General features: G+C 49.6%; 4 protein-coding genes across 9 annotated transcripts in view; 2 read left to right on the forward strand and 2 right to left on the reverse strand.

The window, feature by feature from the left end:
* The window catches only part of Bin3 (bridging integrator 3), a 38,040-nt gene extending 32,629 nt beyond the window's left edge, over positions 1–5,411 (forward strand). Inside the window, exons 7-9 of the mRNA XM_031362856.1 lie at positions 1,920–2,061; positions 2,229–2,363; positions 4,568–5,411. Of these exons, the coding sequence (XP_031218716.1) occupies positions 1,920–2,061; positions 2,229–2,363; positions 4,568–4,714 (424 nt within the window). The 3' untranslated portion in view covers positions 4,715–5,411. The remainder of the gene's footprint in view (positions 1–1,919; positions 2,062–2,228; positions 2,364–4,567) is intronic.
* Positions 5,412–5,649: 238 nt separating this feature from the next.
* Positions 5,650–20,721, reverse strand: Ccar2 (cell cycle and apoptosis regulator 2). 4 transcript variants are annotated; one of them, XM_031362848.1, is made up of 21 exons: positions 20,542–20,721; positions 19,579–19,672; positions 19,288–19,379; positions 18,784–18,875; positions 18,466–18,580; positions 18,174–18,303; positions 17,893–17,989; positions 13,307–13,426; positions 11,072–11,294; positions 10,883–10,996; positions 10,410–10,573; positions 9,844–10,015; positions 9,410–9,637; positions 9,078–9,314; positions 8,314–8,458; positions 7,895–7,977; positions 7,418–7,564; positions 7,189–7,300; positions 6,919–7,107; positions 6,597–6,802; positions 5,650–6,385 (listed from the first exon to the last, which is right to left on the reverse strand). In XM_031362848.1, the coding sequence occupies exons 2-21, from the start codon at positions 19,634–19,636 to the stop codon at positions 6,341–6,343; spliced, it is 2,769 nt and encodes a 922-aa protein (XP_031218708.1). In that variant the 5' UTR covers positions 19,637–19,672; positions 20,542–20,721; the 3' UTR covers positions 5,650–6,340. The 4 variants fall into 4 exon arrangements, with proteins under 4 accessions (XP_031218708.1, XP_031218711.1, XP_031218710.1 ...); XM_031362851.1 differs by having other exon boundaries at positions 7,895–7,974; positions 20,542–20,659; XM_031362850.1 differs by lacking the exon at positions 20,542–20,721 and adding an exon at positions 19,982–20,097.
* On the forward strand, positions 20,156–25,258 carry LOC116085330 (bcl-2-binding component 3, isoforms 3/4-like). 2 transcript variants are annotated; one of them, XM_031362857.1, is made up of 2 exons: positions 20,156–20,673; positions 21,593–25,258. In XM_031362857.1, exons 1-2 carry the CDS (start codon positions 20,159–20,161, stop codon positions 21,711–21,713), a joined length of 636 nt encoding a protein of 211 aa, XP_031218717.1. In that variant the 5' UTR covers positions 20,156–20,158; the 3' UTR covers positions 21,714–25,258. The 2 variants fall into 2 exon arrangements, 1 of the variants encoding a protein (XP_031218717.1); XR_004116501.1 differs by lacking the exon at positions 20,156–20,673 and adding an exon at positions 20,759–21,091.
* CUNH8orf58 (chromosome unknown C8orf58 homolog) lies at positions 21,305–27,045 on the reverse strand. Of its 2 annotated transcripts, none has more exons than XM_031362852.1 (7): positions 25,865–27,045; positions 23,924–24,399; positions 23,408–23,554; positions 23,165–23,267; positions 22,910–23,025; positions 22,596–22,702; positions 21,305–22,178 (listed from the first exon to the last, which is right to left on the reverse strand). In XM_031362852.1, exons 1-7 carry the CDS (start codon positions 26,127–26,129, stop codon positions 22,070–22,072), a joined length of 1,323 nt encoding a protein of 440 aa, XP_031218712.1. In that variant the 5' UTR covers positions 26,130–27,045; the 3' UTR covers positions 21,305–22,069. The 2 variants fall into 2 exon arrangements, with proteins under 2 accessions (XP_031218712.1, XP_031218713.1); XM_031362853.1 differs by having other exon boundaries at positions 22,596–22,699; positions 25,865–27,044.
* Positions 27,046–27,792: the final 747 nt, after the last annotated feature.

Below are 27,792 nucleotides of genomic sequence, written 5' to 3' on the forward strand. Positions count from 1 at the left end.
GCTCTGCCCTTACATGTGCACTTGCACCACTGTGCCTTTCATGAGCTGGCCAAGTCACAACAGTATTAATGTTCCTGGTCGGTGCGACTTGGTCTTGAAGATGACAGCCATGGAGAGGGGCCGGGACCATGAGCTGAAGTCTAAGTTTTGCTGAGACTAGCATGTGTCTAGGACTACATGAGCAACTAACATTGCACCAAGGCCACTTCACACCTGCAGGGTACCCTTCACATGTTGGTTTGTGCCTTGTGATGCACCCCCACCCCCACAGGTGAATTCTAATGAGCAAAGGGAGATTATGAGGCCTGAACAAGAAAGTACTCCACCTCTGCCTCCTGCCTGTCTCTCATTCTTACCCTTTCTCTGACCCTGGCCCCGAGGCCACCCAAAAAGCAGGCTGCTTCTGACCGCAGGATCTTGGGGTGGAGGGAGGACGGGATGGTAGTTCTCAGGCTTGAGGCACCTGTTCCCTTGAGCCACACTGCCCAGCTGCCCAGGAAGGGAGAGCAGCTCCAGAGCAGCTGAATCACTGGGTACAGCTGTCTTGACATAGGTGGTGTGACTGGCTTCTCCCAGCATGACCTGGTGGGGCCTGGACCCCATATCTATTTTGCACATTTCACCTGATGCCTGGCCAAGTTTATATTCTCTCTTCTTTAGCAGGAGTATTCATTACTCCATTTGTGTGGCCCTGACTTGTTGAGGCTTTTCAGTACCGAATTTTATGATCATGTCCTATGAGAAGCAAAGGTTAGGAATTGTGCCTCCTGTGGTATGTGAACCTACTGAAGGCAGCCTAAGCGTTCAGATGTCCACTCAACTCTGGTGCGTGTGAAAGGCTGGCCTCATCCACTGACTGGCGTCCCAGTGAAAAGATACTCATCCCTGACTTCCGTTTGCTTGCTTTGTCACGATCTCGGGGCTTCACCTAGATAAGCTGACTCTTGTAGTCCTAGGCCACTGGCTGTGTCTCTCCACCTGAGTGACCAGAGGCATTGAATCTCTTGGTTGTCTGTATCATAGCAGGCTGTTAGAGCTCCTGGCTGGCACAGTGGGCACCACATGGCATGGTAGGAAAGTCTTGCACAGCACTAAGGCTAACTACCTGTCCTTACAGCTTTGCAGTCAAGGGAGTTGCCCCATTTTCTCACTTCCAAGAGACCTACTTGCAGACTTACCTCACCCCCACCCCTCATCTGTGTCAAGGAGAACATTTACTCTTGCCTGGGCCCCCCAAAAGTGGCTCTCCCCTGGGTCTGTCCAAGATAGAATGGCCTTTCACGGGAGAAAGGTGGCCTTGATAACAGGTACACTCCAATGCCGAAACATTTCAAACACAGCCTTCTCTGCGTGGCAAGTCACCTGAGTGCTTATGCCATATTCCTTTCAGTCACATCGGGTAGGAGGGGCTAGGACCATCTTTCTAAAACGTGCTTTTTCCATTTGTTCTTTTAGTGGGAGAACCACTCCCTTTGTGTTTCCTCACAGTGTAAAGGAACCCTTAGCTAGGATCTATCTTTTTTTTTCACCTGTCAGTGACACTGTGACAAAAAAGATAGTAGAAAAGGTGTTGACACTTGGATATTCATAGTCCTTTCCAGACCATCACCTGGCCCTGGGTTTGGTTTGCTCTGGTCTTTAGTATATACAGGGGGATTCTAGCCCTGCTGGCCTTGTGATGAGGCTCAGTAGCAGGACAAGGAGCACCATCAGTCACAGCCTACCACTTGGATCTGAGGAGAGTCCCCAATACTGTCTTCCCCCCACATCATCCCACCTGTACAAGCCCCAAAGCCTCAGAGCCTTATGAGACTGGCACATAACATAGTAGGTGTATTGCACATGTTTTTGAGTAAGTAGTGACTGTCAGATACACCCCCACATGAGAAGCCTGTTTCTAACCAGGCTGTGCCCAACAGGTTCAGCAGCATATTCCCGAGCCTCAACATGGCAGTGAAAAGGCGGGAACAGGCCTTGCAAGACTACGGAAGGCTGCAGGCCAAGGTGGAGAAGTACGAGGAAAAGGAGAAGACTGGCCCTGTGCTGGCCAAGCTCCACCAGGTGCAGGGGAGAACGGAGGGTTGGGGGAAAAGCAACAGGGTAAATGGAACAACCATTGCCATGGGGTCCTCCTTTGAGGACCAGCAGCAGAACCAGGACACTAGCCATTCCCACCCATACCCTACCCCCTTCAGTGACAGCCCTGACTCCAAGATCTTGTTCCCCAGGCCCGAGAAGAGCTACGGCCTGTACGGGAAGACTTTGAGGCCAAGAACAAACAACTCCTGGATGAGATGCCACGGTTCTATGGCAGTCGACTTGACTATTTTCAGCCCAGCTTTGAGTCCCTGATCCGGGCACAGGTGAGATAGGGAATCATCTTTGTAGGAACCCAGTTCCCATTAGATATAGCCATGTTCTGCACAGACAGCAGTGCCTCCCTGCCCCAGGCACTATGAGAATTCATGTGGTATCTTAGTCAGCCCTGGTGCCTGGCACTGATACTGTACTGGAATTTCTGTTGGGTATCCTCCATTGGCAATCCACTCAGTCCCAACCCTATGATAGACAGGGCTCCTTTTTGTTTGACTCTTTACCCCTTGAATTCTTCCTCCCATGCTTAACTAAGCAAGCAGCAAGAGCCCAGATTGCAACTTTAGCTTCCACCTTAACTGATCAGGTCCTTTGCAGAGGTAATTGAGAGGCCAGTAGAGTGACTGCTTGCGAACCCAACAGGAGAACTCCATTAGGAGTCTTAACTTTCAGTTTCCTAGGGAGAGTACCGGAATAGGCTCTGAAATGCTGGCCACTAGATATGAAGTGCCCCCTAGTGGAAAGACAAATGGGAGCGCAGGCCAGTATGGGGGTGGCAGCCAGAAAGAGGGTAAGACACAGGTCGGAGCCCAGTGTCTCCTGCTACTGGGTCCAATTGGAATTGCATGCAGTTCCTGCTCTCCCCTCACTGTTCATTGTCAAGCAATTTTTAGCTAGGATTGTTCTCCCTACTGGCAGCCAGGAGCAGGGCTTCTCAGTGATCACAGGTGCTGGCTTCCATCTTGGACTCCAACACTCACTGACCACCAAGCTAAAGCTTCTTGTCCCCAAGTTCTGCCTGCCCCTGCTGCTTGTCTTAGCTGCACCTCTGCTGCCCTCCAGTGGACGTCATCACTCCTTGTTGCTTTCATAGTCACAGGGGCCATGGTAAAGCATGATTCCCACTTCCCAGCCTTCATTAGGAATGACACCCAAAGCAGTGGAGTAAGCAAGCTTTGGACTGGAGCCTGGACTTGCTAATGATCCATGTTTTCAGTCCGGTGCTCTCTAGGGAGTAAGACTGACAACAGAAGGGGGAGCATGCTCTCCTGTTGTCCCTGCAGGTGAGGGCTGCCTTCTAGCCGCTGAGCTGTTTGGATGAGGCGTGGATTTACAAGGAAAGATCTTGGCCTGCTCTCTTTTGCTGACACCTGCCTCTGCTTTCAGTGAACTGTGTACACAAGCCCCACCCCCAGATCCTTAGAGGAAGCTGCAGGGTGCCCAGGTTATGGGGTACCCTGTAACCAAGCAGCAGGGTAACCAGAGTTGTTTACCACCTCACCAAGTGCCAGCCTCCTTCTCACCCGGCTGCTGCTATTAGTCACTAGAGAAGTGAGCATTCCTGCTGACTCACCAGGCACTGTGTCCCAGGCAAGGAATTGGGGGCCCCCAGCACTTGGCCCAGTGCAACCTAGCTGGGGGTTCTAAAGAGACTTCCTAGGATACCATTTCCCACTGGCCCTTGCTGCACAGCCACACTCCCAGTCCCCATCATCTGGTACCTCAGATGGAAGGAGAATCCTAGAGACATCTCAAAGTTGAGGTGCTTGAAGAATGTGGAACACTTTGATAAGGATGTGGTGTCATGTCAGTGGAAATGGCCTCTGACCTCTATGTAAAAGTCGCCATCTATCATATATAGAAAACTCTCTGCTCTTGAACCTGCCTCCCACCTCTCACCCTGTCACTCACCACATCTTAGGCTCTTTTAAGCATCAGTGCTGCTTTTCATCCAGGCAACTTAACCTGGGTATAATAACTAGCAAAACTGGGAAGGGGTGGAGTCTGGGGAACTGACACCTTCCTTAACTGGACTTCAAGAACCAACTCTCAAGACTTGGGGAGCCAGTGTCTGCCGTCTTCTTTTTCCATGACCAAAAGCCCCTGGCTCCTCTCCTCGCTTAGGAAAAGCAGTAAACCCCAGGCCTGCCCTTGCCCACATACTGTCCTCTGGCTCCCTCAAGTGCAGTCTCCCTGCCCAATCTAGCTATTTTGGTCTTGACAAACCTTTCTCTACAGTATATATTTCAAAAGCCCCAGCTGTGGTTCCCCTATCCCTATGCTGCTGAGGGATAGGGTGAGATCTGAGAGGCAGTGATGGAGCAAGTGAGAGACACACACCCCAGCCCTTTCATCCAGAGCCACCCATAGATCCAGAACCAGGCCCTGCTTGTGCCTCTTGGCTGCTTTCCTGAGTGGGTGCTGTGTAGAACTGGAGTCTGGTTCCTGCCAACAACTCTTGCCTCCTACCCAGGTTGTATACTACTCAGAAATGCATAAGATCTTTGGAGACCTGACCCAGCAGCTTGACCAGCCAGGCCACTCAGATGAGCAGCGAGAACGGGAAAATGAGGCCAAACTAAGTGAACTCCGAGCCCTGTCCATCGTGGCTGATGACTGAGCCCCTGTCCCTCAGGAGTCCTTAGACTCTTTGGGACACAGATGACATCTCTATAGGCTTTGCTCCTAGCAGGCATGGATTCATGGACCTCCCAATGGTCAGGCACTTGGGGACAGGTGGCCACTATTCTACCTTGCCAGTTCTCTGACTTAAATGTCTCCATTTCTTTGAGCCTGATACTAGGAGCCTCCCAGGCTGCTGTTTCCTTATGCCCAGTGCTGATAAGCAATGTAGAAAAATCCTGGGGCCTTTTTATTTCCAGAACCGTCCAGAGTGTCCTATAGTGTCTGACCGACAGGAGCCTTTGGAAGGGCCTGGGCTTCCTGTGGAACTTGAGGCCTTAGCTGTCTACCTCCAGAGGACCTACTCTCTAGGAAAGCTACCATCCCCTCAGGACTCTTTAGACTGTTGGATGAGGCACAGTGCCCCGGGTAGCAGAACTCTGGTCTCAGCCTCTGTGGACCCTTCATGCCAACACAACCAAAGCTGGTCCACTACAGGTCCAGCATAGGGACAAACCCCATGTGTTTAGCTTTCCCTTGAACTGGGCCTCTGTCTCTAGCTGTCTACTAGAACATGTTACCCGTTGAGCCGCTGCCTGCAAAGCAAGGCTTCTGTCTCACCTGTATTACTGGGATTTTACTTTCACTTGTTATTGGAATTTTATTTTCAAGTAAAGCTTTCCAGTAAAACAATAGTGTACTTTAACTGACACCAAGAGGGAGCTACCACAGCTTGGCCACAGCCCTGCCAACTTGGCAGAGGGCCTTCACTCAGTCAACAGCCTGTGGCACTCACTGCCTGCCTTCTAGAGGGAACTGAGGACTGGCAAACAGGGAGGGCAGAGGCAGCTTCAAAGAGGAGAGCTACAAAGATTCACACTCGGTTTTCACTTTGGTTTATTTAAAAAACAAAAAGCCAAAAAAAAAAAAAAATACCAACAAACAACTTTATATACAAAGTCAAACTGAAACCATGGATTATGGAAAGAGGCAAGAATTATGGGAAATGGAAAAGGGCTAGGCCAGGGCCAATACCACATTCTGAACATAAGAGCTAGAGAAAGAAGTGCTGGTTCTTCTGGCAAGTTGGGGACAGCTGGAACACAGTGTTCTATTGGCAACCTTGACCCAACACCAAGTGCTTCCTTGAATGGGCTCCATCACCTAACAGACAAGGGAGCCTGCGGCACTCGTGCCGCCCAGAGGTCGGACATTCTTGGCTGCATCGACTCTACACCCATTCCTCCCATTTATTGGCATTAGACCTTGTTCTGGGCTGGAACAGCCTTTTCCTCCCGTCTTTCTCTAAATTGGACGAGGACAGGAGACAGCACAAGACTATAAGGGCCCTGGGAGAAATTCCAAGACTGAGGGCAAAATGACATTCTAGGGGTGCAAAAGATGTTGTATTTAGTTGTAGCTGGAACTGGGGTTCCTTACATATCCATCCACATAGCACAAACCCCATACTGGTAGTTTGATGTCCCCTGCAGAGGCTGAGCAAAGAACTCACGCCACCCCTGCTATGGCTCCCAGCACAGCAGCTCCCTGCTCCAGCTGCCTTCTGGTACCAAAAGGGCTCTAATGTCATCAGGCTCCATCGCAGACCTCACTAGGCAGCCACTCAGTTGCTAGGCGTTGGCTCCTCTTTTTCTACCCAGCTGTCAGCCTGTGTGGGCACATGTAGCAATGGGTGAGGATAAGGCTTCCCCCATGTCCTGCCACTAGAGTGCAGAGCACTGAGAGCAGCCGAGTCTCCTAAGAACCTAGTGCATGGAGGGCCAGCTGTCTTCCAGGCCTCTCCACACAGAGGCTAGCTCCACTCTGCAGTTCTTGTGGCTTCACCAAAAGGAACTATGGCCACCCTTTAGCCATCCTACCTTTTCAACAATCCGCTGCATCTCAAGGTGCAGTGGGGTCAGGCGCCTGCGGAAGTCTTGCATCTGACGTTGGAGCTGGTTCTTCTGTCGTTCTGCTGTCCGGGCTGTCTCCTCTGCCTCGGCCAGCCGGGCCCGCAGCTCCTGCATCTCTGCTGCCAGTGTCTTATTTGTCACTTCAGTGGCTGAGAAGCGGTTATGGCTCTCCTCTGAAAGGTAAGTGAGGACATGGCAAAAAGGCTCTGATCAGTCAACTGGAGCATTGAGACAAAAGCCTGAGGCCCAAGGAGTGGTTTCCCCTTAGTGGCTGTGACATCACACTCACCAAGCTTCAGTTCCAGTGTATGAATCTTGTTCTCCAGGTATAGGCGGCCACTGTCTTGCTGCTCTGCACGCTGTAACAGGCTTCCCACATTGATGAGGCTACCATTGTGGGGCACCAGGCCTTTGTGCTCTGTGGGGGCAGCACCTGGCTTTGTACTCTTCCCTGAAGGAGGCAGTAGATCCAAGTTTCCTAGAGAAGACAGACATGATCTCAGGAGAATGGCCCACCATGGCCCCACTCCCTGCTGGCCACACAGAGCACAAGACATACCGAAGAGCACATCTTCAGGAAGGCCGTCGTCCAGCACCTCAGCACGGCTATACTGAAGGCTCCGGTACTGGCAGATGTTCTGTGCCACCACTCTACTAACCAGCTGTTTGGCCTACAGAAAACACAGCAGGACACCTACTGGGCACACACCTGCGTCAGGGAGACCAGAAGCCTGCGAGAGCTCTGGAAAGACCCTCCAGAAGGACAGGCGAGACAGAAGAGAAACTACCTGCTCTGCACTGAGCCGGATCCCCAGTGTGAGGAGGACCCTCTCCAAGTCTCGCCTGTGCAAGTAGCCACACCAGTTGGCATCAAAAAACACAAAAGCCAGAAGGCAGTCCAGGGGGAGCACAGCTGAGGGATCCAGCTCCTTAGGCTACAGAGAAAGAAGAGAAACAGGCTTTACAACAGTTCTCAAGGCTAAAGGGTACACACAGCCAGGCACTGGGTTGACGACAACAGGTAGAACTCATAAGTAGAGGCTCAGAGCTGGGGTTACAAGCTGCTGTGGGCACATTCTCAGAACATGATATGTTCCCTGATCAGATCTCTCTCTGATCTACCCTGACAGAAAAAGCGGAATATTCTCCATGAGTCAAGAACCACAATTGGTCTCTTGTCTAGGGAAGAGGTCACTGGTAGGCAACCCTCACCCAGGAAGGGCCAAGCTTCCCATCACCAGGTACAGAAGGAGACAAGAGCTCACCATGTCCTGGAGAGAAGAGTATTCCATCTCTGACTGGTTTGAGGTAACAGAACGAACCTCCGTTTCTTCTAGCTTTGCTCCTGCTACAGAAATTCCAAGCTCAGCATCTAGCAAGGTTGATGGTCTACATCCCTAAGAGCAATGGTTCTCAACCTGTGGTTTGTGAACCTGCTGGGCCTCACACAACCCTTTCACAGGGGTTGCATGTTAACTGTCCTACATAGCAGATACCTGCATTTCAATTCATAACAGTAGCAAAATTACAGTAATGAAGTAGCAACGAAAGTAATTTTATGGTTGGGGGGGTCACCACAACATGAGGAACTATATTACAGGTGACAGTATGAGGAAAGTTGAGAACCACTGCCTAAGAGGAAGCCACCACAGCCAGCCCACAGAGCCACTACCCCCAGACACACCAAACTCATCGTCTCCATCATCCCTCAGAAGCAGCAGGTCTGGGTCCAAGGCCATTTCACAGAGGTCCTCAGTTGCCTCACCCCGGGCCTTCTCTTCCTCTTCTCCCCCTGAAGAGGGCTGTTTGGGCAGAAGCCCGTCCTCTTTCTAGAGAAGCAGACCAAGGTGGTGAGGAGGGGCAGGACTCTTGTAATGCTAACAGGTGCTAGCACTCAGGTATCAGTGGGGTGCTCATGTGCTGGACACTGGTGGCACTCTGTGACCCACCATGTGTTCATGGGCATTTAATTAACCATATCAGGATTCAGATCAGCAAGGGCACATGACTCCTGAGGTATTTCTCAGGAGTCAGTCTTAGTTGTACACATAATTAAACAATTACATGTACATGACATATTTGGACAATAAGCCAAGTTACATTTTAGAAATGACTAAATACCAGTTTGTCCACCTAACATCAGGTAATCCTAACTCCTGAGGACTGGCATTTCTATGCTGCCATGGCTTATCAGACATACTTCCCTCCCTCTTCAGGGCCACTTCCCTCACTCCGGACATACCTCTTCCTAGCTGTGTGGACACATGCAGAGATTCATGTTCCTGGGCCTCACTCAGCCCATCCCCGAAGACAGGGTAACATAAAGGAGCAATCCAACTAGACATGCAAAGTTTCTAAAACAGCCTGACACACGTGAGGGGCTCGAATCATACTAAGCTTGACAATGTGTGGGCCTTGGTCCAGCTCAGGGCTGAGAACAGTACTCACCAGTGTGCTGTCTGACTCGGCAGCTGTGCCCTCATTCTGTACCTCATCCTTGGACACCTTCACTGCCTCCTCTTTGACAGTCTCCTCCTCTTTGACCACATCCTCTTTGGCTGCTTCCTCCTTCTCAGGTTCAGGAGGAGACACAACTTTTTCTGGAAGGCTCAGCAGCGTCTTATAAATTCTATAGCCAAAATCCCTCTGCAGCATCTCTACAAACAGCTCAGCCAGCACCGCTACCTGTTAGAAGAGGTGCAGGGGCCATGGCATCAGGAAGAGGACAAGTATGCCACATTATCCCTTCATCATACTCATGAGCTCTCTCCTACACTTGCCTCAAAAGAGATCCTTTCTTTTGGCCTCCGATCCTCCACAATTCCATAGAGAGACAGGTTGACACAGCCAGGACGTGCCATCACAGCAGGTTCTAGAGGAGGTGGAGGGGCCTCTGGGAGATCAGTATCCACATCTTGCTGTGTGGTGGCCTCCATTGTCTCTGTGTTCTGTTTAGAAGTGTCTGCTTGCTCTGCCACATCTGGAGCCTGTTCAGTAGCTTCTGCTTCCTATGACAATAGCTCAGGTGTGACCCTCTGGGCCCTGGGGTCAGGCACATACTTTTGAGATAGGGGCTCTCATGTAGCTGAGGCAAACCTCAGGTGAAATCAACTTTGAACTCTGGGTCTTCCTGCCTCTACCTCCCCAGTGTGGGAGTTACAGGCTTGTGCCACCATGCCCAGCTTCCCTGCATTTTCCAAAGGCCCAGCCTTACCCCTGGTGCCTCCTGCGGTTGGGGAGCTGCCTCTGTGGCTTTCTGTTGGCACAGTGCCTCCCACTCCTCCAAAGTGGGCATGATGGTCCACACGTCTGGCAGGTATACCACTACTGTGTGTAACTGCCGGGGTGGCCCCGGCTGCAAGTACTGAAACTCAGCAAAGCGCCACCTGGTCACAGCAAAAGGAAAGGAAAGCCCTCAACTGTGACATATTTCCCTTATCACACTCACAGACAAGTACCTCTGTTTCCAATCAGCACTCCATGCACACATGCTGCATGCCAAGCCATGAGTAAAGACATAAAGCCACACACCAAAGCCTCCGTGGTTAGGCAACAGGGAGACGCAGTAAGCAGATAGCACATAGAACACTAAGGCATTGAGGAGTACTGGGTGTGACTTGGGGGGTCAGCTGCCATCAATGCTCACAGCCCTGGGATCTCAGTCATCTATGAGCAGTTAGGAGTGGGCAGGCATGAGCTGTGGCAGGAGAGAACCTAGAGAGCAGAAGCCAGGCTCCTGACACCCCACAGCGAGCTGGCCACATGGGGAAGGCCACTCACCATTTGGTGCAGGTGCTCAAGTCAATGCCAGTCTGGGCTTGTGCACAGCGGATGGCTGTGCGCACCAGCACCTGCGGGTCTGCCTGGGGGTCGAGGCCATCCAGGGAAGGAGACCACTCACCCCCAACCAGCACTGCCTCTTCTTCTTTCCGGCCCAGCAAAAACTGCAGAGAGATTGGGAATAACGAAACATGGCCTGCGTCTCCCACAATGAGGCAAGGCTGCTGCCCAGCAAGAAGTGAGGCAGCAAGAAGTAGTTAAGGCCACCACCACCTAGGGCTCTAGGGCCATTCACTCAAACCAGCCACCTGACTCCTCTTCAGAGGAAGCATCTCTATACGGTCCTCCTGTATAAAGTTAGGGCCTTCAGCTCTGAAACACCGAGTTCTATGTTAATGCACAGAAGCCTAGCTGCTGAAAATGTGGCAGATTGACCAGTCAGCACACCTTGCTTTCTGTAAGCCAGTGCTTACCTTTAGCTGCTTCAGAGGATGCTCTGGAGTCTCCCTTGGCTCAGCCATGTCATCCACAAACAGCATGCAACAACGATAGAACTCCTCCAGGCCTGGGGAGGAGAGCAGCAGCACCTGTGTAGAGGACAAGGTGCTCAGCCACATTCTGTCCTCGTAAGGTGACAAGTCACAAGAGCCCAGCCAACTGACCTTGGAACTGTAAGTGGGGTCACTGTCCTCAGGGCTGGGCTCAGCACCAGTGTCTGGAGCTGCCTCCTTCTCTGAAGAGACCTGGATCCGACTTGGATGGTGCAGTGAAAAGGGCTGGCCCAGAGGGAAGGCTGACAGCCAGCTCAAGTGAACGGAAAGAAAATCTGAGGGGACCAACAGGCTGCGGTAACGTCGCTGCAGTTCTAGGAAGTCACAGGTAGGACTGTAGGAAGATAGCAAGGAAATCCACTGAGCAAACAGTCAGTATTACAGGAGGGGCTGGAGAGACAGCGCAGAGCTTAGGAGCACTTGCTGCCCTTACAGAGGATCTAGATTTAGTTCACAGAGCTTACATGCCAGCTCACAATTATCTGCAACTCCAGTCCTAGAGGATCTGACACCCTCTTCTGACCTCTGTGAGCACCAAGTATACATGTGGTATAATTACAAACATACAAGTAAGCAAAACACTTACACACATGAACTTTTTTAAAAAGGTTTGTTTTTTTTTAACAAGTCTGTAGGGTCGGCAGAATTGCTTGTTGGTGGATAAAGGTGTTTGCTGTGTAAGCCTATTCATCCCCCAAACCCATGCAAACGTACAAGGAAAAAACCAACTTTAGAGTTGTTCTCTGACTCACATACATGTGCTGGCAGGAATGTGTGCCATCCCCCTCCACCCCCACACCCCAAATACACTGACACACTGAATGAATGAATGAACGAACTAATGAACAAACAAAACAGCAAAAGACTACAACAGCGTTTTATTCAGCTTGAGAAATAAAAGACTCTAATAAGGGGTCTCCCAGGGGATAAGGATGGACCCCATATGACCACTTGATTTATAAATCCCCATAACAAAGAAAGCCAAACTGGGAAAGAAAGAAAAAGAAATCACATGATCCGGCAAAGGTCATGGCCTTTTTTTTAAAAGGGTTTATTTTAATTATGTATATCTGTATATGGGTACATACACGTGTGTGCAGGTTCCCAGAGGCCAGAGACATCAGATTCCTCTGGAGCTGGAGGTTATGGGAAGTTGTTAGCTGCTTCATGTGGGCGCTGGAACTAAACTCATGTTCTCTGGTAGAGCAGTATGGACCCCTAGCCACTGAGCCATCTCTCAAGCCCCAGAAATGATCATGGTCTTGATAAACAACACACTAGTCAGTAATAAAAATCTCAGGTACCTAGGAAAAACTGAAACCTCACATCACAAGTCCTTCCCAGAAACAAACACATGCACTCTGCAAGCCTAGGAAAGGATCCCAAGCAGCCCAGTCAGTCTCTGGAGCCCACATGGTGGAAGAGGAGGGTTGACTCCTCACACACCAGCCCACACACCTGAACACTCAGGGAAAGTAGCAAATGTAAAACATTCTGTACAGCGTGTCAGGCTCACTGCTCATTAGAAATGAAAATCATAACAGTATTTTCACCAGCAAAACTACAATGAAAAGGCACATGAAGGCCAGGTGCACTAGTACACATGGTTAATCCTGCAATCAGAAGGCAGAAGCAGGTAGGTCTCTGAGTTCAAGGTCAGCCTGGTCTACATACAGTGTGAGTCCCAGGACAGCCAGGGCTACACAGAGAAACTCTGTCTAAAAAAACAGAAAAGAAAAAAAAAAGGTATATGAAAACAGTGTTGGCAAAGGTACAGGAGACAAAGACTTTGTGCCTTGCATCATGGTGACTGTGTAAGTGGACACAGCCCCTGAAAGAGAGCTGGTAATAGCTATCAAAATTAGAAACCAGGCCAGGTATGGCAGCACTTGCCTTCGCCTTTAATCCCATCACTCAAAAAGAAAAATTGCTAGCATGGTAGCTCACATCTGCAGTGCCAGTGCTGAAGAAGCAGAAACAAGCAGCTCCTAGACAACTGAGCCTGCCTGGCAACTCCCAAGCCAGTCCCTGTCTCCAAAACAAAAAGCTAGTCAACACCTGAGGAATGATATCTAAATGGTATTGTCTGGCCAAACACACATGTGAACCTACACACGAGCAAGTGTGCATACATATAAACAATAAGACTCAGTAATATGCGTTAGCACAGAACCTACTTGAAGATACACCAAAACATATGTGGCAGGTTCCCACAGATTGGTCAACTAGCTCTAGAAGAGGCTGCCAGACTACATACATTCTCATGCATCCAAATAGGCCTTCTCTCACTTAACCCCAGAAACCACTGCTTGTGCAAGTCTATAGCCCTTCCCAGCCTTCACTTACCTGTCCACAGTATAGGGAGTGAGATGAACCCGGTAAGGAGGCAGGTCATGCCTAGGTTTCTTAGCACCCCAAGGCTCTCCGCCAGCCCGCTGTTTGCGTTTCTTCGAATCGTAGTCATCACTGGAGGTTGACCCAGCACCAGAAACAAAAAATCATATTGTTACACATGTATTCAGTATATAAAGAACTAGAAAATCCCTGAGTCCTCAACATTTAAGAAATGAATACAGGGACTAAAGAGATGGCTCAGTGGTAAGGAGCACTGGCTCTTCCGGAGGTCCTGAGTTCAATTCCCAGCAACCACATGGTGGCTCACAACCATCTGTAATGGGATCTGATGCCTTCTGGTGTGTCTGAAGACAGCTACAGTGTATTCATATGCATAAAATAAATCTAAAAAGTAAATATATATGTGTGTATATATATATACATATGTATGTATATATACATATATATAAATGCAAGGTATAACATATATACAAAAGGCTATTATAAGAAAAAAAGAACAGCTTTAAAATATTGAAAGATGAGCCAGCAAGATGGCTTAGCAGATAAAGGCACTTGCCAAAGAGCTTAGTGACCTATGTTTGATCCCAGAACTCCCATGGTGGGAGGAAAGACCTAATCTCTGTAAGCCATCTGATCTCCACACATACATACTCAAAAATAAATAAATATAAACAATGTTTAAGTTGAAATATCATGGCTAGAGACAGGCTCCAGAACCTTTCCCTGTTGAGCATCCTGCAGGCTTAGTGTTTTAGATTTTTAGTACATTTTATGCATGTGGAAATTGGTTTTCTCCTTCAACTATTTGGGTCCCAGGGATTAAACTCAGGTCATCAGGTTTAGTGGTACATTTCCCTGATGAACCATTTCTCCAGCCCATGTTTTAGAATTTTTGATACAGTCTTCTACTCTGTAGCCCAGGCTAGCCTTGAACTCATGACTGTCAGTCCTCTAGCCTCTGCCCCAAGTGTTGGGATAAAGATACACACCACCAATCCTAACTTAAAATCATTTTTTTTTTTTATTTTGGTTTTTCAACACAGGGTTTCTTTGTATATCCCTGGCTGTCCTGGAACTTACTTTGTAGACCAGGCTAACCTCAAACTTGCAGAGATCCACCTGTTTCTACCTCCTAAGTGCTGGAATTAAAGGCATGTGCCACCACGCCAAACTCAAATTTTTTAAAGAATAAAAATAAATATTTTTAACTGGATAAAAAGGAGGGAGAAACAATACTTTTTGCTCCAATAATTCTACCCTTGAAAAACTATCCAAGAAATTGGAGACATGGGGAGCAGTATAAAGCAAAAATAGCAAGTCATATGATGGAGTTCATGCATCCTCACTGACAACTGAATTTAGTGGCTATAATAATGATCTAATCACTAAGGCAGTCACCCAGCTGATGCTTCAAGAGAGTCCTAGTTGTCAGGAGTGTAGCCACTGGTAAGGTGAACTTGCTCCAGTAAATAGCAGCCACCCACAGCCATGTAAGCAGCCATAAGTAACAGAGTAATGTAATCAACCAAAACAAAGGCATAAAGGGAGAATCTGGAGAGGAAGCAGGTTTTCTGTGGGGTGTGTTCTCCAGTGGATGGCTCACACCTATAGCATTCAGGTAGCGTTATTTGAACTCAGAAGCAGACTATGAAGGTAAGCAGGTAATGATAGGGAGGTGGGAGGAGGGGGAGGCTGGAGGAGTATGATTGAGATACATGTATGCATCATGAGAGTGTCTGGGAAAATGTAGAATATTCCTTTTGTAAAAGAGCGAGAGGAAGAACATTCAGGGCTGGAGGACAGGAGGTTAATGGGGATGTAATCGAAGTGTGCTCAGACACGTGACAGGCATGAAAGAATAAACCTTTAAAGAAGATCATGCTACAGAGTGGGCAAATGTCTAAACAAATACCTTGAATATCACAGACCATGTACTAGCTACAAAAAAAAAAAAAAACTAGCAAGGTCGCAAGACAGTACAACAGGAACTGTTTTCCGGGGCAAAAAGCACTTCCCAAACTCTTTTTTTAAGATTTATTTATTATGTATACAGCATTCTGCCTGCATGTATGCCTGCAAGCCAGAAGAGGGCACCAAATCTCATTATAGATGATTGTGAGCCACCATGTGGTTGTTGAAATTGAACTCAGGACCTTTGGAAGAGCAGAAAGTGCTCTTAACCTGTAAGCCATCTCTCCAGCCCTCTACTTCCCAAACTCTTACCTTCCTGTCAACAATAGGACATCAAAAAAGGCTAGAATTTTACCTTTCAATGTTACCCTTCTGTTAGTCTTTTGTTTTGAGACAAGGTCTTAAGTAGCTTGGGCTTGGCCTAATCTCCTGTGACCCACAGAGCCAGCAGGAAACATGTTAGTAGTGGGAACAGCAGAAACCTGGCCTGCCTAAAGCCCTCAGATGCTCACAAGAGCAGTCCAATGGCAATGTTATTCTGCACCCCAGAGCTGGGAGTTTAACATAAAGCTGGGCTAATGGGCGAACCACCCATGTGGTCAAATCCTTTATAAATTGGCAAATTTTCCTCAGAGTAACTAATTCCTGATGCTCCTTAAAGTAAAACACTGCAGGTGGTACACCAGGGCCTGGTAATCAAACGCAACTGGCAGTTACTACTGGAATTTCAACTGAAAGCAGCAGACTCACAGTCAATGATTTCCAACCAGGTAACATAAACCCTCAAGGTATTTGCTATAGTTCTGTACTGGAGGCTTTCATAAGCTCACAGAATGGAAAAGCCCAGGAAGATACACTAGACACTAGGTGCAAGCCATGTATGCATTTAGGAATGGAGACGGAACAATGGGTTTCAGAAGTGGAGATGATGTAGAGAGCAATGCTGATCTGCCAGAGATCCACAGCAGCCTTTCCCAGAGAACAAACACTAGCTTTTACATGGGAACTGGCCATGCCACCCCCCCCCCCAACTCTCCTCAGGCTATGCCAGGCCTACTTCAAGTGTTTCTCACTCAACTGCTCTTATCAGCATGTGGGAGACAGGTGGTTCCCTTTCTGTAGTTATTTCAAAGAAATCACAGCACAAGAGAACTTTCTACGGTAATCTTACAAAAGGCAGGGTGCTGTGAGATCAAAAATGTATTGTCAAGATTCTGACATTTCAATCTAAGTTTCATTTCAAGATTTCTATCAAAAAACAAAAACAAAACAAGTTCAAGGCTACAAGGAGATAAAAGGTGGAATTGAAATAAAAAAAGAAGGCAGGTGATTATACTTGTATAAATCAGGCAATGAATTGAAGATTCGTTTTCTTTTTCCACTTCCTTTGCATATATTGAATTTTCTATTATAAGAAGCCAAATGAAAACTCTCAAGGACAGTGAAGCACAAAGGAGATGTGAACTTGAGACACAAAGAGCATGCTCCTGGAAATTCCCCAGATTTGCAGATGATAAAGACCACAAGTGTCTCAAGTGTCTCATGCTTGCTCCACATGAAGGCCAAGAAAAGTTTTGGCACAGGACAAATCCTGAACTACTGAATGTATTGTAGTCTCTGTGTTGTAACACTGTGTTGTGTTGTGTTACAAAGTATACACAAAGAAGCCATCTTAAGTTAGGAACTAAAACATTTTGCAACAATCCCTTCTTTGATGTTACTACATTTTGCAACAATCCCTTCTTTGATGTTACTATTTTTTTGTAACAATTCTTGGCATAATCTGTGTTAAATACTAGAAACAAGGGGAAGCTATATACCTTTTAACTACCTGGGCTGAGGAGCTGGCTCGGTGGTAAAGTTGCTTGCTACTGATAGGGACCCCAGTGCCCATGACAAAGCTGATGCAGTCTGTGATCCCAGTCAAAGCTGACACAGTCTGTGATCCCAGTCCTGGAGGGGCAGGACTCTAGACCTTGCTGACCAGTCAACATAGCCAAAATGGCAAGCTCCAGTGAAACTCAATCTCTAACAAAAGCAAACAAAAGCCAGCAGAGTACAACAGAAGACACTTAGCATCAACCTCCAGGCTCTGCATAGACCTCGATACAAATTCATAGAACATGCACACACACAGTATCTCAAAACCAGAAAGCTAAAGAGAGAGAGAAAAAAAATGAATGCACAAACAAACTGGGTATGATGCCACACACCTGTAACCCAGCACATGGGAGAGGGAAGAGGATCAGAGTTCAAAATCATCCTTAGCTACATTCTGAGTTCAAGGCCAGCCTGAGCTACATAAGACTTGATTCAAAATAAAGTATTTCATCTGGGCAAGTGTGGGAACACACGTATGATCCCAGCACTAGGCAGGAAGGAGGCTCTCCATGAGGTCAGGCTGCGCTACACAGTGAGACCCTGTCTCACAAGAGCAAAACAAAAACTGTCAATGTGACACTCTGAAATATAAACTGCATTAAATCTCAGCTTCGCAGAGGCAGTGTATAAAGTTACTGTATTTGTTAAGTATGTTTCAATGTGTCTGCCTTTCAGAGAAAAGGGAAAGAACTATTCTGCCAACAGAAAGAACTATTCGTGTCAACAGGTGTCAAAGGTGGAGCATGGCCCCTAGAAGGAAATGTAATGCCTGATTATCCTCTTACCTTCGGCCCTGGTCCAGTCTTCCATGAGGACCCCGAGCAGGAAATCTGTTCAGGTGGCTCAGGTGAAGTGTGTGGGATGTCTGGAAGAGACTCAGAGCTGAAGAAAGGAAATGGCCGGTGACTCAAAAGCCCTAAAACCCCGTCCAGCTTCCTCCTCCTCCTCTTCCTGTGTAGAGAAGCACCCCCCTCTGTCCTAAGACCATCTGTATGAGAGCAACAAGTCCTTACCTCCAGACCACCCCACAAAGTCACACCCCAACCTGCATGCCACCAGTACTCACGCTTCTGAGGGAAAAGTGGGGGAATTCGGTGAGGCTGAAAGATCAACTGGGGCTGAGCTCCCAGGATCCCTTGCTTCTGGCCCAGAGCTGCCACATGCAGAAGGGGAGGTGCTGGAGACTTCAGTAAGGGCTAAAGGAAAATAGCAAGCTCAGGGGATCCCCAGGTTGATACCATGAAGAGACATCTGTCCCACCCCCTCAACAAAAAAGAGGGATTGTGCCCAAAAGTCAGGCCACAGGAATTCCTCTTCTCCTTCCCATTGCAGTGGACATGCTAAGGAGAGAAAAATACCTGATTGGAGAGTGTCTGCACCTTGACAGCATTCCAGGGCACTGCCTGGCCTGGGTTATATGCAGCCTTCACCAGCACCTTCTCACCCAGCTGGGGTAGTCGTCCCTTCACCACACTGCCAGCACATAAACCAGGAGGCCCCATCAGAAGGCACCCTGGACAAGTTATCCTGACTGCCCCCGGGAAGACCTTCTCCATCAAAATTTCTCATACCCTTCAGTAAAATAGCAAAGCAATGGCTTTAAGAGGGGGCCCACCAGCGCAGAGACAGAACTGAATGCAACAGCCATTCCCAGAAGAGACTAGCCTCAAGCTTACCTTAGCTGAAAAAAGACTTCTTCATCTACCACCCCAAAGTAGTCATGCAAGCTGGTAACAATGCCAGTGAAGACTCGCTGCTTCTCCCCACTCTGCAAGGTAAGGATAGGTCAAAAGCAACCAGAAGCAACCTCAACAAAATCATGCTATGCCACAGGGAACAGGCTCGTGATATTACAGGAAAATTCACACAGAAAGAAATACAGTGGGCACGGCCTATCTATGAAAAGGAGAGAAGCTAATACTTGGCTTTCATCCAAAAGGCACCAAAAGATCTCTCTGCAGCCAGATATTCAAGAGTCCCCCACCAAAGAGTTGTCTGAGTTCCCCAACATGGGCCTACTACCAGCACAAAACCAAACCAAACAACAACAACAAAAAAAAAAAAAAAAAAAAAACACCAGGGATGTTGACCACTGTAACACAAGAAACACACATCAGACATCCAAGCACACTAGGGTTGTCGCCCCAAAGGGAAACTCACTAGAAAGGGCACCAACATACCTGAAGGTGCCTGGCATTCTGGGACAGGTCTGTGGCCACAGGAGGTGTAAGTAGACCAGGAGGAGGACCCAAAAGAGATGTGGAAGCCGCGCCTATGGGGACAGAGAAGCAATCTCCAGGTGCTGCACCTACTATTGTAAGCACTAGAAGATAGCCAGAGGGTCTTGTAAACCCAGAGGTCTAGGTGGCTCCAACCAGCTACTCAAACATTTAGAAAAAAACCCAAGAGCCATATTTTTGGAAACTGAGTCTAGAGCATATCCTGAGTGTAACGAGTAAGGAGGTAAGCACCTGAGAAGTTTCGTCCCCCTGGAAGTGGGTTGATCCTCTGGCGCTTAAACTGGGACATTTGGAATACTGTCCTTTCAAGGTCTTGGGGGGAAACCTTGAATCAAAAAAGAAAGAAGTTAACAGCTCGAATGGAAAACTTCCATCTATTGGGGGGACGGGGGAGGATAGAAAATCTTAACGAAGTAAAGCTTTTGAGGTGAAGAGGTGGGTCCTAAAATGGAGGAATAAAGAAGGATGTAGAGGAGGAGATGAGATAGGTAATTACGTTACTCCAGTTTCTTCTCACAATAACCTAGTGGTGAGTGCTAGTGACATGCTGGTTTACAGACAAGGAAACTAGAGCTTTGAGATCAGGAGACTTGCCCATGGCCACAAAACCAGGTAGTGACAGAGTGGGACTCACACCCAGGTCTCCCAACAACTTAGCACTCCTTTCACTATGTCACTGGCACCCTTAGAGAGGCTGGCGGAGTGAGAGGCTGGAAGAGCTCCGGTGATATTCATTCATTCAAAAACATCCGCCAAAACACTCCACGCGGGGCCGGGGCAAAAAAATAAAGGTGCGAGTAGCGGGTTGGTGATGCGGGCCCTCTCCCCGGAAGCCCGCCAGGAGCCTTTAGGACCCGCTGGTGGGAAAGGAGCTGTCCAGCCGTCCCTCGCCAAGCGGCCTGCACGCCGCTCCCTCCTCCTAGGTCCCGACCCTAGGCTCCGGCCTCCGCAGCCGCCTGCGCAGAGCCTTCCGGGCCGGGCCACCGAGAGGCCACCGTGGGAGGACCACGGCGCGAGGTTTCTCCTCCTCCCGCCCGCCCCAGGGCCGAGGCCGTTGCCAGGGAGACGGAGCTTGCAGTCCAGAGGGGGCTCGGCTCTTTCCGCGACTGGCGCATCTTCGCTGTTCGGACCCCGCGGCCTCGCCACCCGAGAGAGACGGAGAGGCGGAGGCGCAACGGGAGGCTCCCAACCCACCTGCGGGCCAGGGCCACGACACCAGGGGGACAAAGACACCCGGAACCACCGCAGCTGCTGCTGCCACCACCACCGGAAACGCCTCTCCGGAAGAGCGACCACTGGTCGGAAGCTGCCACTCTCCCGGATATGGTACCTCCCTCTTCTCCATCGACCTCTCCCTTCCCCCACACCAGCCTGCCATCCCGCTCCAACTGTGGAACGGAAGTGCGCCTTCCCAGATCCGATAATGCCTTCGGAAGCTGAGCTCGGTGGTGTCCTCTCTCAAGTGTCCCATCAGAAAAGTAGGCTCAAACCATTGGTTCCTGGTCTCAAAATGACTGGAACTGTACCCCTCCCTCAAACCCAAGGAAGGGACTGCCACTTACACACTCTGCTCTGCTCCACTAACCTCTAAGACTACCGCAGCAAACAGCGCCTCCATTGGCTGGAGGAGGAGCATGCCTACTCGGGGTCCATTTCCAGGGGATATTCTCCTAAGGCCAATGACCACCCCACCGCACCCCCACCCCTATTCCTGCCCTTCTGTCGACTACACCACCAGCAAAGGGTAAGCATATCCGTAATCTGTCCTCAAACTCTCAAATATGAAATGTACAAGATCTCAATGAAATGGTATATCCAAAATCTTGCCAGAAATGTGGCTATTTTCAAAACTATAAACAGTTGCCAGCCCCCCTCCTTTAACCTCTGGCCTCCCATCTCTCCACTCCTGTTTGCCTCCAGCAGCACACCCTTTCCAGTTCACTTAACAGTCACCAGCACACATTGAGAACGTTTAATGTTACTTTATCCTCCTAACAAGCTTATGAGGTAGGTAAGGCGGGCATCATCCCAAGTAGGAAGCTGTGGCTCAGAAATGAAGAGACTTCCCTGTGGTCTAAACTCCAGGATAGAACACAGCATCTTAGAGTTGACCTTGCAAGTTATTTGTCGTTCCTCACAATGTTGTTTGATCTTCCCCCCATTCCTCATTCAGCCTTCAAGGGCTGTGCTCCAGAGCCGTGACTCACTACAAAGATACCCAAGGCAGTGTTGTTCTTGGTCCTAGGGCTGCCGTCTCAGGTATGAGGAAGAAATTAGAAATCCACATCAGTAACTGTTCATTGTGGGGTGAAGATCAGTGCCATCCTTCCAGTGACACCCAAAACACCAACCCTTTGGATGAATGATTCCATCAGATAGAAGTCAGAAGTCTAACAAAGATTGCATAAACATTCTGCAACACTCTGACACATTCCCATACTAAACATGCTCTGTGAGCACCTGATTAATAAGTCAGTTCACATTGCCTATGGCCAGAGATTTCTGATGAGGAGGAAGTGCCCCGGAAGAGTGCTGGAACTACACTCAAGGACCTCTTGGGGAACCAGGGCTCCTTGCCTTAGAGAAGGACTTGGCCTTCACCTTGAAGAAGAGCAAGCACCAATAGCTTTTCCTGGCAGTGCAGAGAAGCAGCAGTAAGCCAAAATGGGAGGGACTTCTTGGCAAATCCTCTCCACCCAAGGTCACCAGGTATACCAAGAGGTCATACAGAAAGATTTTTTGCTCGTGGCTTCTTAACCACCAGTGTTGGTATAAAGGTCTTCCGTTGGGAATGGCATGGAGTCCTGTCAGAGAGGTTCCTGAACTCCATCCTATAGAAAAGCAAAGGAACGTTAGACTGGAAGAAAAAGAAAACAGGCATATGAAGCCTTGCTTACCTTTTGAGAAGATGCCAACCATGACAGACTTCATCCACAGGAAAATACTTTGCCTGGCCCTAAATTTCAGTGTTAAGGAGTGAGGGCTTGTCACATGAGGATGAACATATTGCCCACAATCTGGTTGTGGCTTCAAGAAGGCCACTGTCCCCAATCTCATGTCATCTTCCCTCTCTTCACCAACAAATGGGGCATCTTAACTACTCTTGTTACCTGAAGTCTCTTCTCCTATACTTTGTCTCACCAATTCCATAGGGACTAAGATGACAACTGTCAAGATGGGACAATATCAACATCCTGGCCCATCAATCTCTCCCCACTGCCTTAACTTGAATTACACACAAGACTCACCTGGGCCCAGAACTATCAGGAAGAACAGGAGGCTCAGGAAGTCGAGAGCTCCTCCAGCGGATCCGATTGAGCAGAACCTTGACCTTATCCCAGTGGGAAAGATCCTGCTGAGCAAAGAATAGGGCTCATCATACAGAGCATCTATATTCTATACATCTCTAATGAAGCTACCAGGACTTTCACTGTGACAGCAAATCACCTGGAATCCTGTCGTTTCCCTAAAGCTCTGACTTGGGGGGTGGGGCACTTACACATTCCCATGTTCTCCCACCCTGCACCATTCTACCACCTGTTCCACATATATCCATCACTACCTTGGGCTCCTGGGAGGGCGGAAGGATGTGGGTAGGTTCCAGCAAAGCCTCTGGCAGCCTGGAGGGGCTGGTGACAAGCACCCCCACCTCTGGAAGTGAAGCTGCCTCTGCACCTTCTGAAAGAGAACTACATCATCTGGGGCCAGAAACAAGCAGGAAGCAACCCCACTAAGCTACAATTCAGGGGTCTGCTGATGGGACCCTGGGCAGGCACATAGGCAGCAGAATGCAGGTGAAGACACAGTTGTCCCTTACCTGGGTCCTTTGTCTGGCTCAGCTCCTCTCTGTGCCCCTGGACCATATTGTCTGGGATATGCGATGATGAAAGAGCTGGAGCCAATACTTCCTCCTCAGGCTCCTGAGACAAGCAAGATGGAACAAGCCAAGACTCACTCAAAAGCTGAGGCTGTTCCAAAGGCATTCGTGCTCCAGGGGTCCCACCCTTCCCCTGCTTTCCTCTCTAACTGACCTGACCACCTGCACCTGTCCATCACTTACCCTAGAGGGTCTCTGGGTCTGCAGCTGCAGCTGCAGGTACAGCTGCTGGAGCCTCGCCATCTGCTCCAGCACAAGGCACAGGTGTTCCAGGTAACGCAAGCCCTGACCTGGAAGGCAGGTACAGGCTCCAGACTCCATATGATCAACCTGTGGGACATGTTAAGGTAGGAAGACCTTCAGAGTCAGCCAAAACTCCCATTCTGGGTAGCCAGGCTGTGCCGAACCAACAAAATGGGACACAGCAGACAAGCCAAGAAAGACACACTTGGCTGGCTTCCCCAGTGGTCAGCTGAGCATGGCACCCATACCTGTCTGCATCTTCTGTGGGGGTGGCTACATACTGCTGGGTGCGAGGTGAGACAAAAAGCAATGACACAACCATCAATTAGGGGCAAGGAACGCCCCACCCCGAGAGAGCTCCAGGGAAAATGGGGGGAAGGGTCCCCATGAGCCACACCTCAGGGCTTTCTCCACCCCACCCCACTCCACTCCACTTTAGCCAAGATGAACACTCACCTCCTTTGCTTCTTCCAGACCAGCCTCTAGCTCAGTGTCTGCCTCTGTGGACTCCAGTTCTCCTACAAAGATGGGCACTCCACCTACAGGCTTGCTTAGCAGCTGCAGGGAGCCATGCCGCCCAGACAAGCTGGGAAACTCTCGAGATCTCTCCAGCACCTGTTCCAGCTTCTGTCTGGCCAGCAGACGGTCTAGCTGGGCAGGAGGCAGCTCAGGGCTCCCCATGGGCTCAAGGTTCAGAGAATCTTGAGAAAGTCCTGACAAGGTAGCCAAAGAGCTGTCCCCAACTACCATCTCCATGCCCGAGTCCTGGGAAGCCAATTTCAGAAGTGGCATCTGTCTCTCCAGACCCCTCAGCTCACTCCGTCCCTCCCTGAAGTCCAGTGAACACCCGGGAGTTTTATCTGGTATCCGTCTGTAGGTGCAGGTGACTCCTGGCACCACACAGCCTTGTGCCAGGTCCTCAAAGGCCCCATCTGTAAGGAGAATTTGTATCAAGCTGGGCAGGATGCCCTCAACACCCCCAGCATTCCTAGCACCCGGCAGCATTCCTATACCAGTGGTGAACAAGGACACAGGACATCCACATCCCCACTGAGATAAAGTTCCACCCTTGCTTAGAAGGTGTCTAGCTAGTGTTCTTCTAACAATTGTTGACAGCCAACAAACACACACTTTGAGCATGTGGTAGGCAAAGTCCTGGCAAGGTATGACAATCTGCAATGCAGATAGCTTAACAGACCCTTAACTAAGGTTCACCCGAAACAAGTCTAATGCCACGGACTTCTTGGATATGGGAGGGAGAAAGAGCAAGGTGAAGGTTACACAGTGCTATCTGGAGTCCCTGACACACCAGGAAGCAGGATGAGGTATCTCCTGGAGTTTATGAGGACACTGGTAAAAATGACAGCAGCTGGGGCTGGGATATGACACTGTGAGAGCTTTCAGAGCATGCGCAAGACACTAGGTCCCATTCTCACACTGCAAAACAGAAATAGCAGCAGCAGCAGCAACAAAAGCAATAGCAATTATAATCATTTAGAAGAATTTTGGTTTTTTAAGCAAGAAAAGATGATCATGTGACAAATGGGGAGAGTTATGGGAGTTGGATTCATGATTCAGTATTTTAAAATACTACTTTTCCAGAAGACGGGCATTAGGTGGGTGATGGGTTCCCAGCACCTACATGAATGTTCATAACTCCAGTTCCAAGGGATCTGAGCCCTTCTTTTGACTTCCCTGGCCAGTTCACACAGGTAAAAAAGACAAAAGTCCAAATTTTAAACAACAAAAAAAAACTTTTAAATATAAACAAAGTTAATATAAACAAGGAAACTGACTTTTATTTTGTTTTTGAAATAGTGTTTTACTCTGTATCCTAAACTACCCTGGAACTCCCGATAGTCCTCCTGCCTCAGCCTCCGAAGTGCTGGCATTATAGGCACGAGTCTCCTCACCTCTTTGGCTAGCATCCATTTATTACTACGTTTGTGCTAGGGGTTATTATGGTCTGGGTGGTCTACTAGAATCTGTCAGAACCTTGGGCTGCTTTGGCGGGAAGAGGATGCCAGCCCGTCCCCTCTGGATCAGGAAGTGTACCAGGAAGCCTGTGCCCGGCAACCATCCCTGAGAAGTGGGTTTGTGGCCACCAAGGGGCTTCCAGGACTGCTGTCTGGGGCAAGGATATCGGAGTCACCCAGCCTCGGATAGAAGAAGCTTCCACAACGGGAATTGGGAGGAAAGGAAGCCACGGACCAGTAGGATGTGGGTGGTGGGTGATTGACCTGCAAATCCCGGAGGATCTGCACTATGTGTGGCGTCCCAAGCCTATTCACTCGACTCCTTCAAAGCAAGGAAGCGAGGGGGCGCGGCCGGTGGACCCCGCTCGAGCAGGGCTGGAGAATAGGAGACGACCCCTGGGTGGGAGGCAACGCGACTCACCCCGGCCGCCAAGTCGCTCCACCACAAAGACGCGGCGCCGGCTCAGCATGGCGTGTTCCAGACGTGGAAACCGCTGCAGCAGCACCGGAGTGATCCCGGGCGTCCCCAAATCCCTAATTGCGCCCAAGCGGCTCTGCCCGCCTGTCCCTGCCCAAATGGGCGTGGTTCCGGGACACTCCCCGCGGGGGGCAGGGCGGGGCCCGGCACGCAGGTGGAGGGCGCTGACCCAGGCATAGTCAGTCAAGGTAGTGCCTACTCTAGGCATTGTAGCCCCAGCCCTGGCAGCAGAAGTGCCCCCCAATTAAGTGCTCTTGGAGGAGAGTGTACCCACTCGAGGACTCAAGCCGGCTGGCTGCGCAGGGTCACCGCTTCCCGCTCCAACACACACACACACACACACACACACACTGCTCGAGTTGCCTGTGTTCCTGCTGCTGCAGCTTGGAACCTTACTAGTGCAGAGCTACACTGCACAACAGCCCGGAAGGAAATGGAACCCCACAGTGCTGGCGGAGGGAAGAAGGCAGACTAGGACTGCATCCGGCCTCACAGCTGTATGACTTGAGGGCAGGTCCTTCTGCCTGTCAGAAAGGGGAAAGGGTTCTGAGCTCTGGGAAAACCTGCGTCCAAGAGCTACTGAAGATCCCCTTATCCAGCCCAAGCCTCTGCCTTATCGGGTGCTGCTGTAGGTGTGTGGTGGCTGGGTCTGCAGGGGGTGGGCTAGAGGTGAACCACAGCCTGGAGGCTGAGCAGAAGTCTAAATGTTTCCCTGTCCCTAGCAGCCACCACCCTTGGCCCGGTTCCATTCCATCTCAACCCCATTGTAAAAAACTAGCCCAGGCAGCAGCTGATGGCCAACTACCAGGTGACCAGATGGTACTGGGGCTTCTGGGGAAACATCCCCTTTCAGAAGCCAAGAAGGGCTGGAAAATCTCAGCTGGCCTCAAACGCCCTAGAGGTAGATAAGGGTGACCTGGAGAAGAGACTAGAAGTCAGTGGAAATCTTCGACCCCACTCCTTGCTTCTTCCTAGATCCCATGCTCAAAAGCTCTCCACTGGTTCCTTCGACGGAGAGCCACCAACAATCAAATTTCAGTACTACAAAGTTGAGAAATTGAGCACCAAATACGCCCCAACTCCCTCACCTCCCCAACCACCACCACCACCATGTTGCAAGCTGAGAGCTGAGTTGCAGTCCTCTGTCATCTTCAGAACCTTGATGTTTAGGTCAAGCCCTTTTCCTGCAGCTTGAGTTCCCAGGGTTGCTGGCTGCCCCACCCCCATGCCTGTCCGTCAAATATAATCAGGGAAACAGGATGCTGGACCTGGAAGAGCTGCCCTTTCCAAGTCCAAGAAGATCCAGAGAAGCAAGCTTTCCAGCCAAGCCAGGCGGCTCCCCGCCCCCAAGGTGAAACTGTAGGGAAGTAAAACAGGGGGGATCCTTTGCCTGATTTCGCCCAGAATTTGGAAAATGTGGGGCCCAGATTCCAAGCAGCAGTATCCGTGGTGACTAGGGCAGGAATGCATCTAGAAACAGGAAACAGGTCAGCAGGAATGCAGTGTCTCAGCACAAAGAACCCACACACACCCCACTAAGTACACTCCCCAGCACATACTCCCTCCCACATAGGGCCCCACCCCTTTGTGCAAGGCTGGGCCAGGTCTGATCTGTCACAGCCTTTCGTGGGAACTGGCCCTCATGTGGTGGGCTAGACTTCCTTCTGCATCTAATGTTCTGACTGAAGCTCCTCAAACTCAGAATACAGCCAGTCCTTCATTATCCAAAGGCTTGTATGACCCTGTGGTCCCTGCCATTTGCCTAGGTCTCTTTCCTAGGCCAACTCCACCTGGAAAAACATGTCCCCTTGGAGTTAACTGCAAGAAGTATCATAGCTCATAGCTCTACTGTCTGTGGCTGCTTCAGGCAG

Source organism: Mastomys coucha, unplaced genomic scaffold (genome assembly GCF_008632895.1).
Source record: "Mastomys coucha isolate ucsf_1 unplaced genomic scaffold, UCSF_Mcou_1 pScaffold9, whole genome shotgun sequence".
NCBI classification, from domain to species: Eukaryota; Metazoa; Chordata; class Mammalia; order Rodentia; family Muridae; genus Mastomys; species Mastomys coucha.

Excerpts from the sequence above, each read along its gene's own strand:
- Ccar2 (XM_031362848.1), bottom strand. The coding sequence starts at position 19,636 with ATGTCCCAGTTTAAGCGCCAGAGGATCAACCCACTTCCAGGGGGACGA. Across the intron at positions 7,108-7,188 it reads TCCTGAAGATGTGCTCTTCG|GAAACTTGGATCTACTGCCT; the intron begins GTATGTCTTGTG and ends TGTCTTCTCTAG. Across the intron at positions 6,803-6,918 it reads TACACTGGAACTGAAGCTTG|AGGAGAGCCATAACCGCTTC; the intron begins GTGAGTGTGATG and ends CTTACCTTTCAG.
- LOC116085330 (XM_031362857.1), top strand. The coding sequence starts at position 20,159 with ATGCGGGCCCTCTCCCCGGAAGCCCGCCAGGAGCCTTTAGGACCCGCT. Across the intron at positions 20,674-21,592 it reads CTGCCACTCTCCCGGATATG|GGCTGCCGTCTCAGGTATGA; the intron begins GTACCTCCCTCT and ends TCTTGGTCCTAG.
- CUNH8orf58 (XM_031362852.1), bottom strand. The coding sequence starts at position 26,129 with ATGCCTAGAGTAGGCACTACCTTGACTGACTATGCCTGGGTCAGCGCC. Across the intron at positions 23,268-23,407 it reads AGACCCAGAGACCCTCTAGG|GAGCCTGAGGAGGAAGTATT; the intron begins GTAAGTGATGGA and ends TGCTTGTCTCAG. Across the intron at positions 22,179-22,595 it reads CCTGATAGTTCTGGGCCCAG|GATGGAGTTCAGGAACCTCT; the intron begins GTGAGTCTTGTG and ends GCTTTTCTATAG.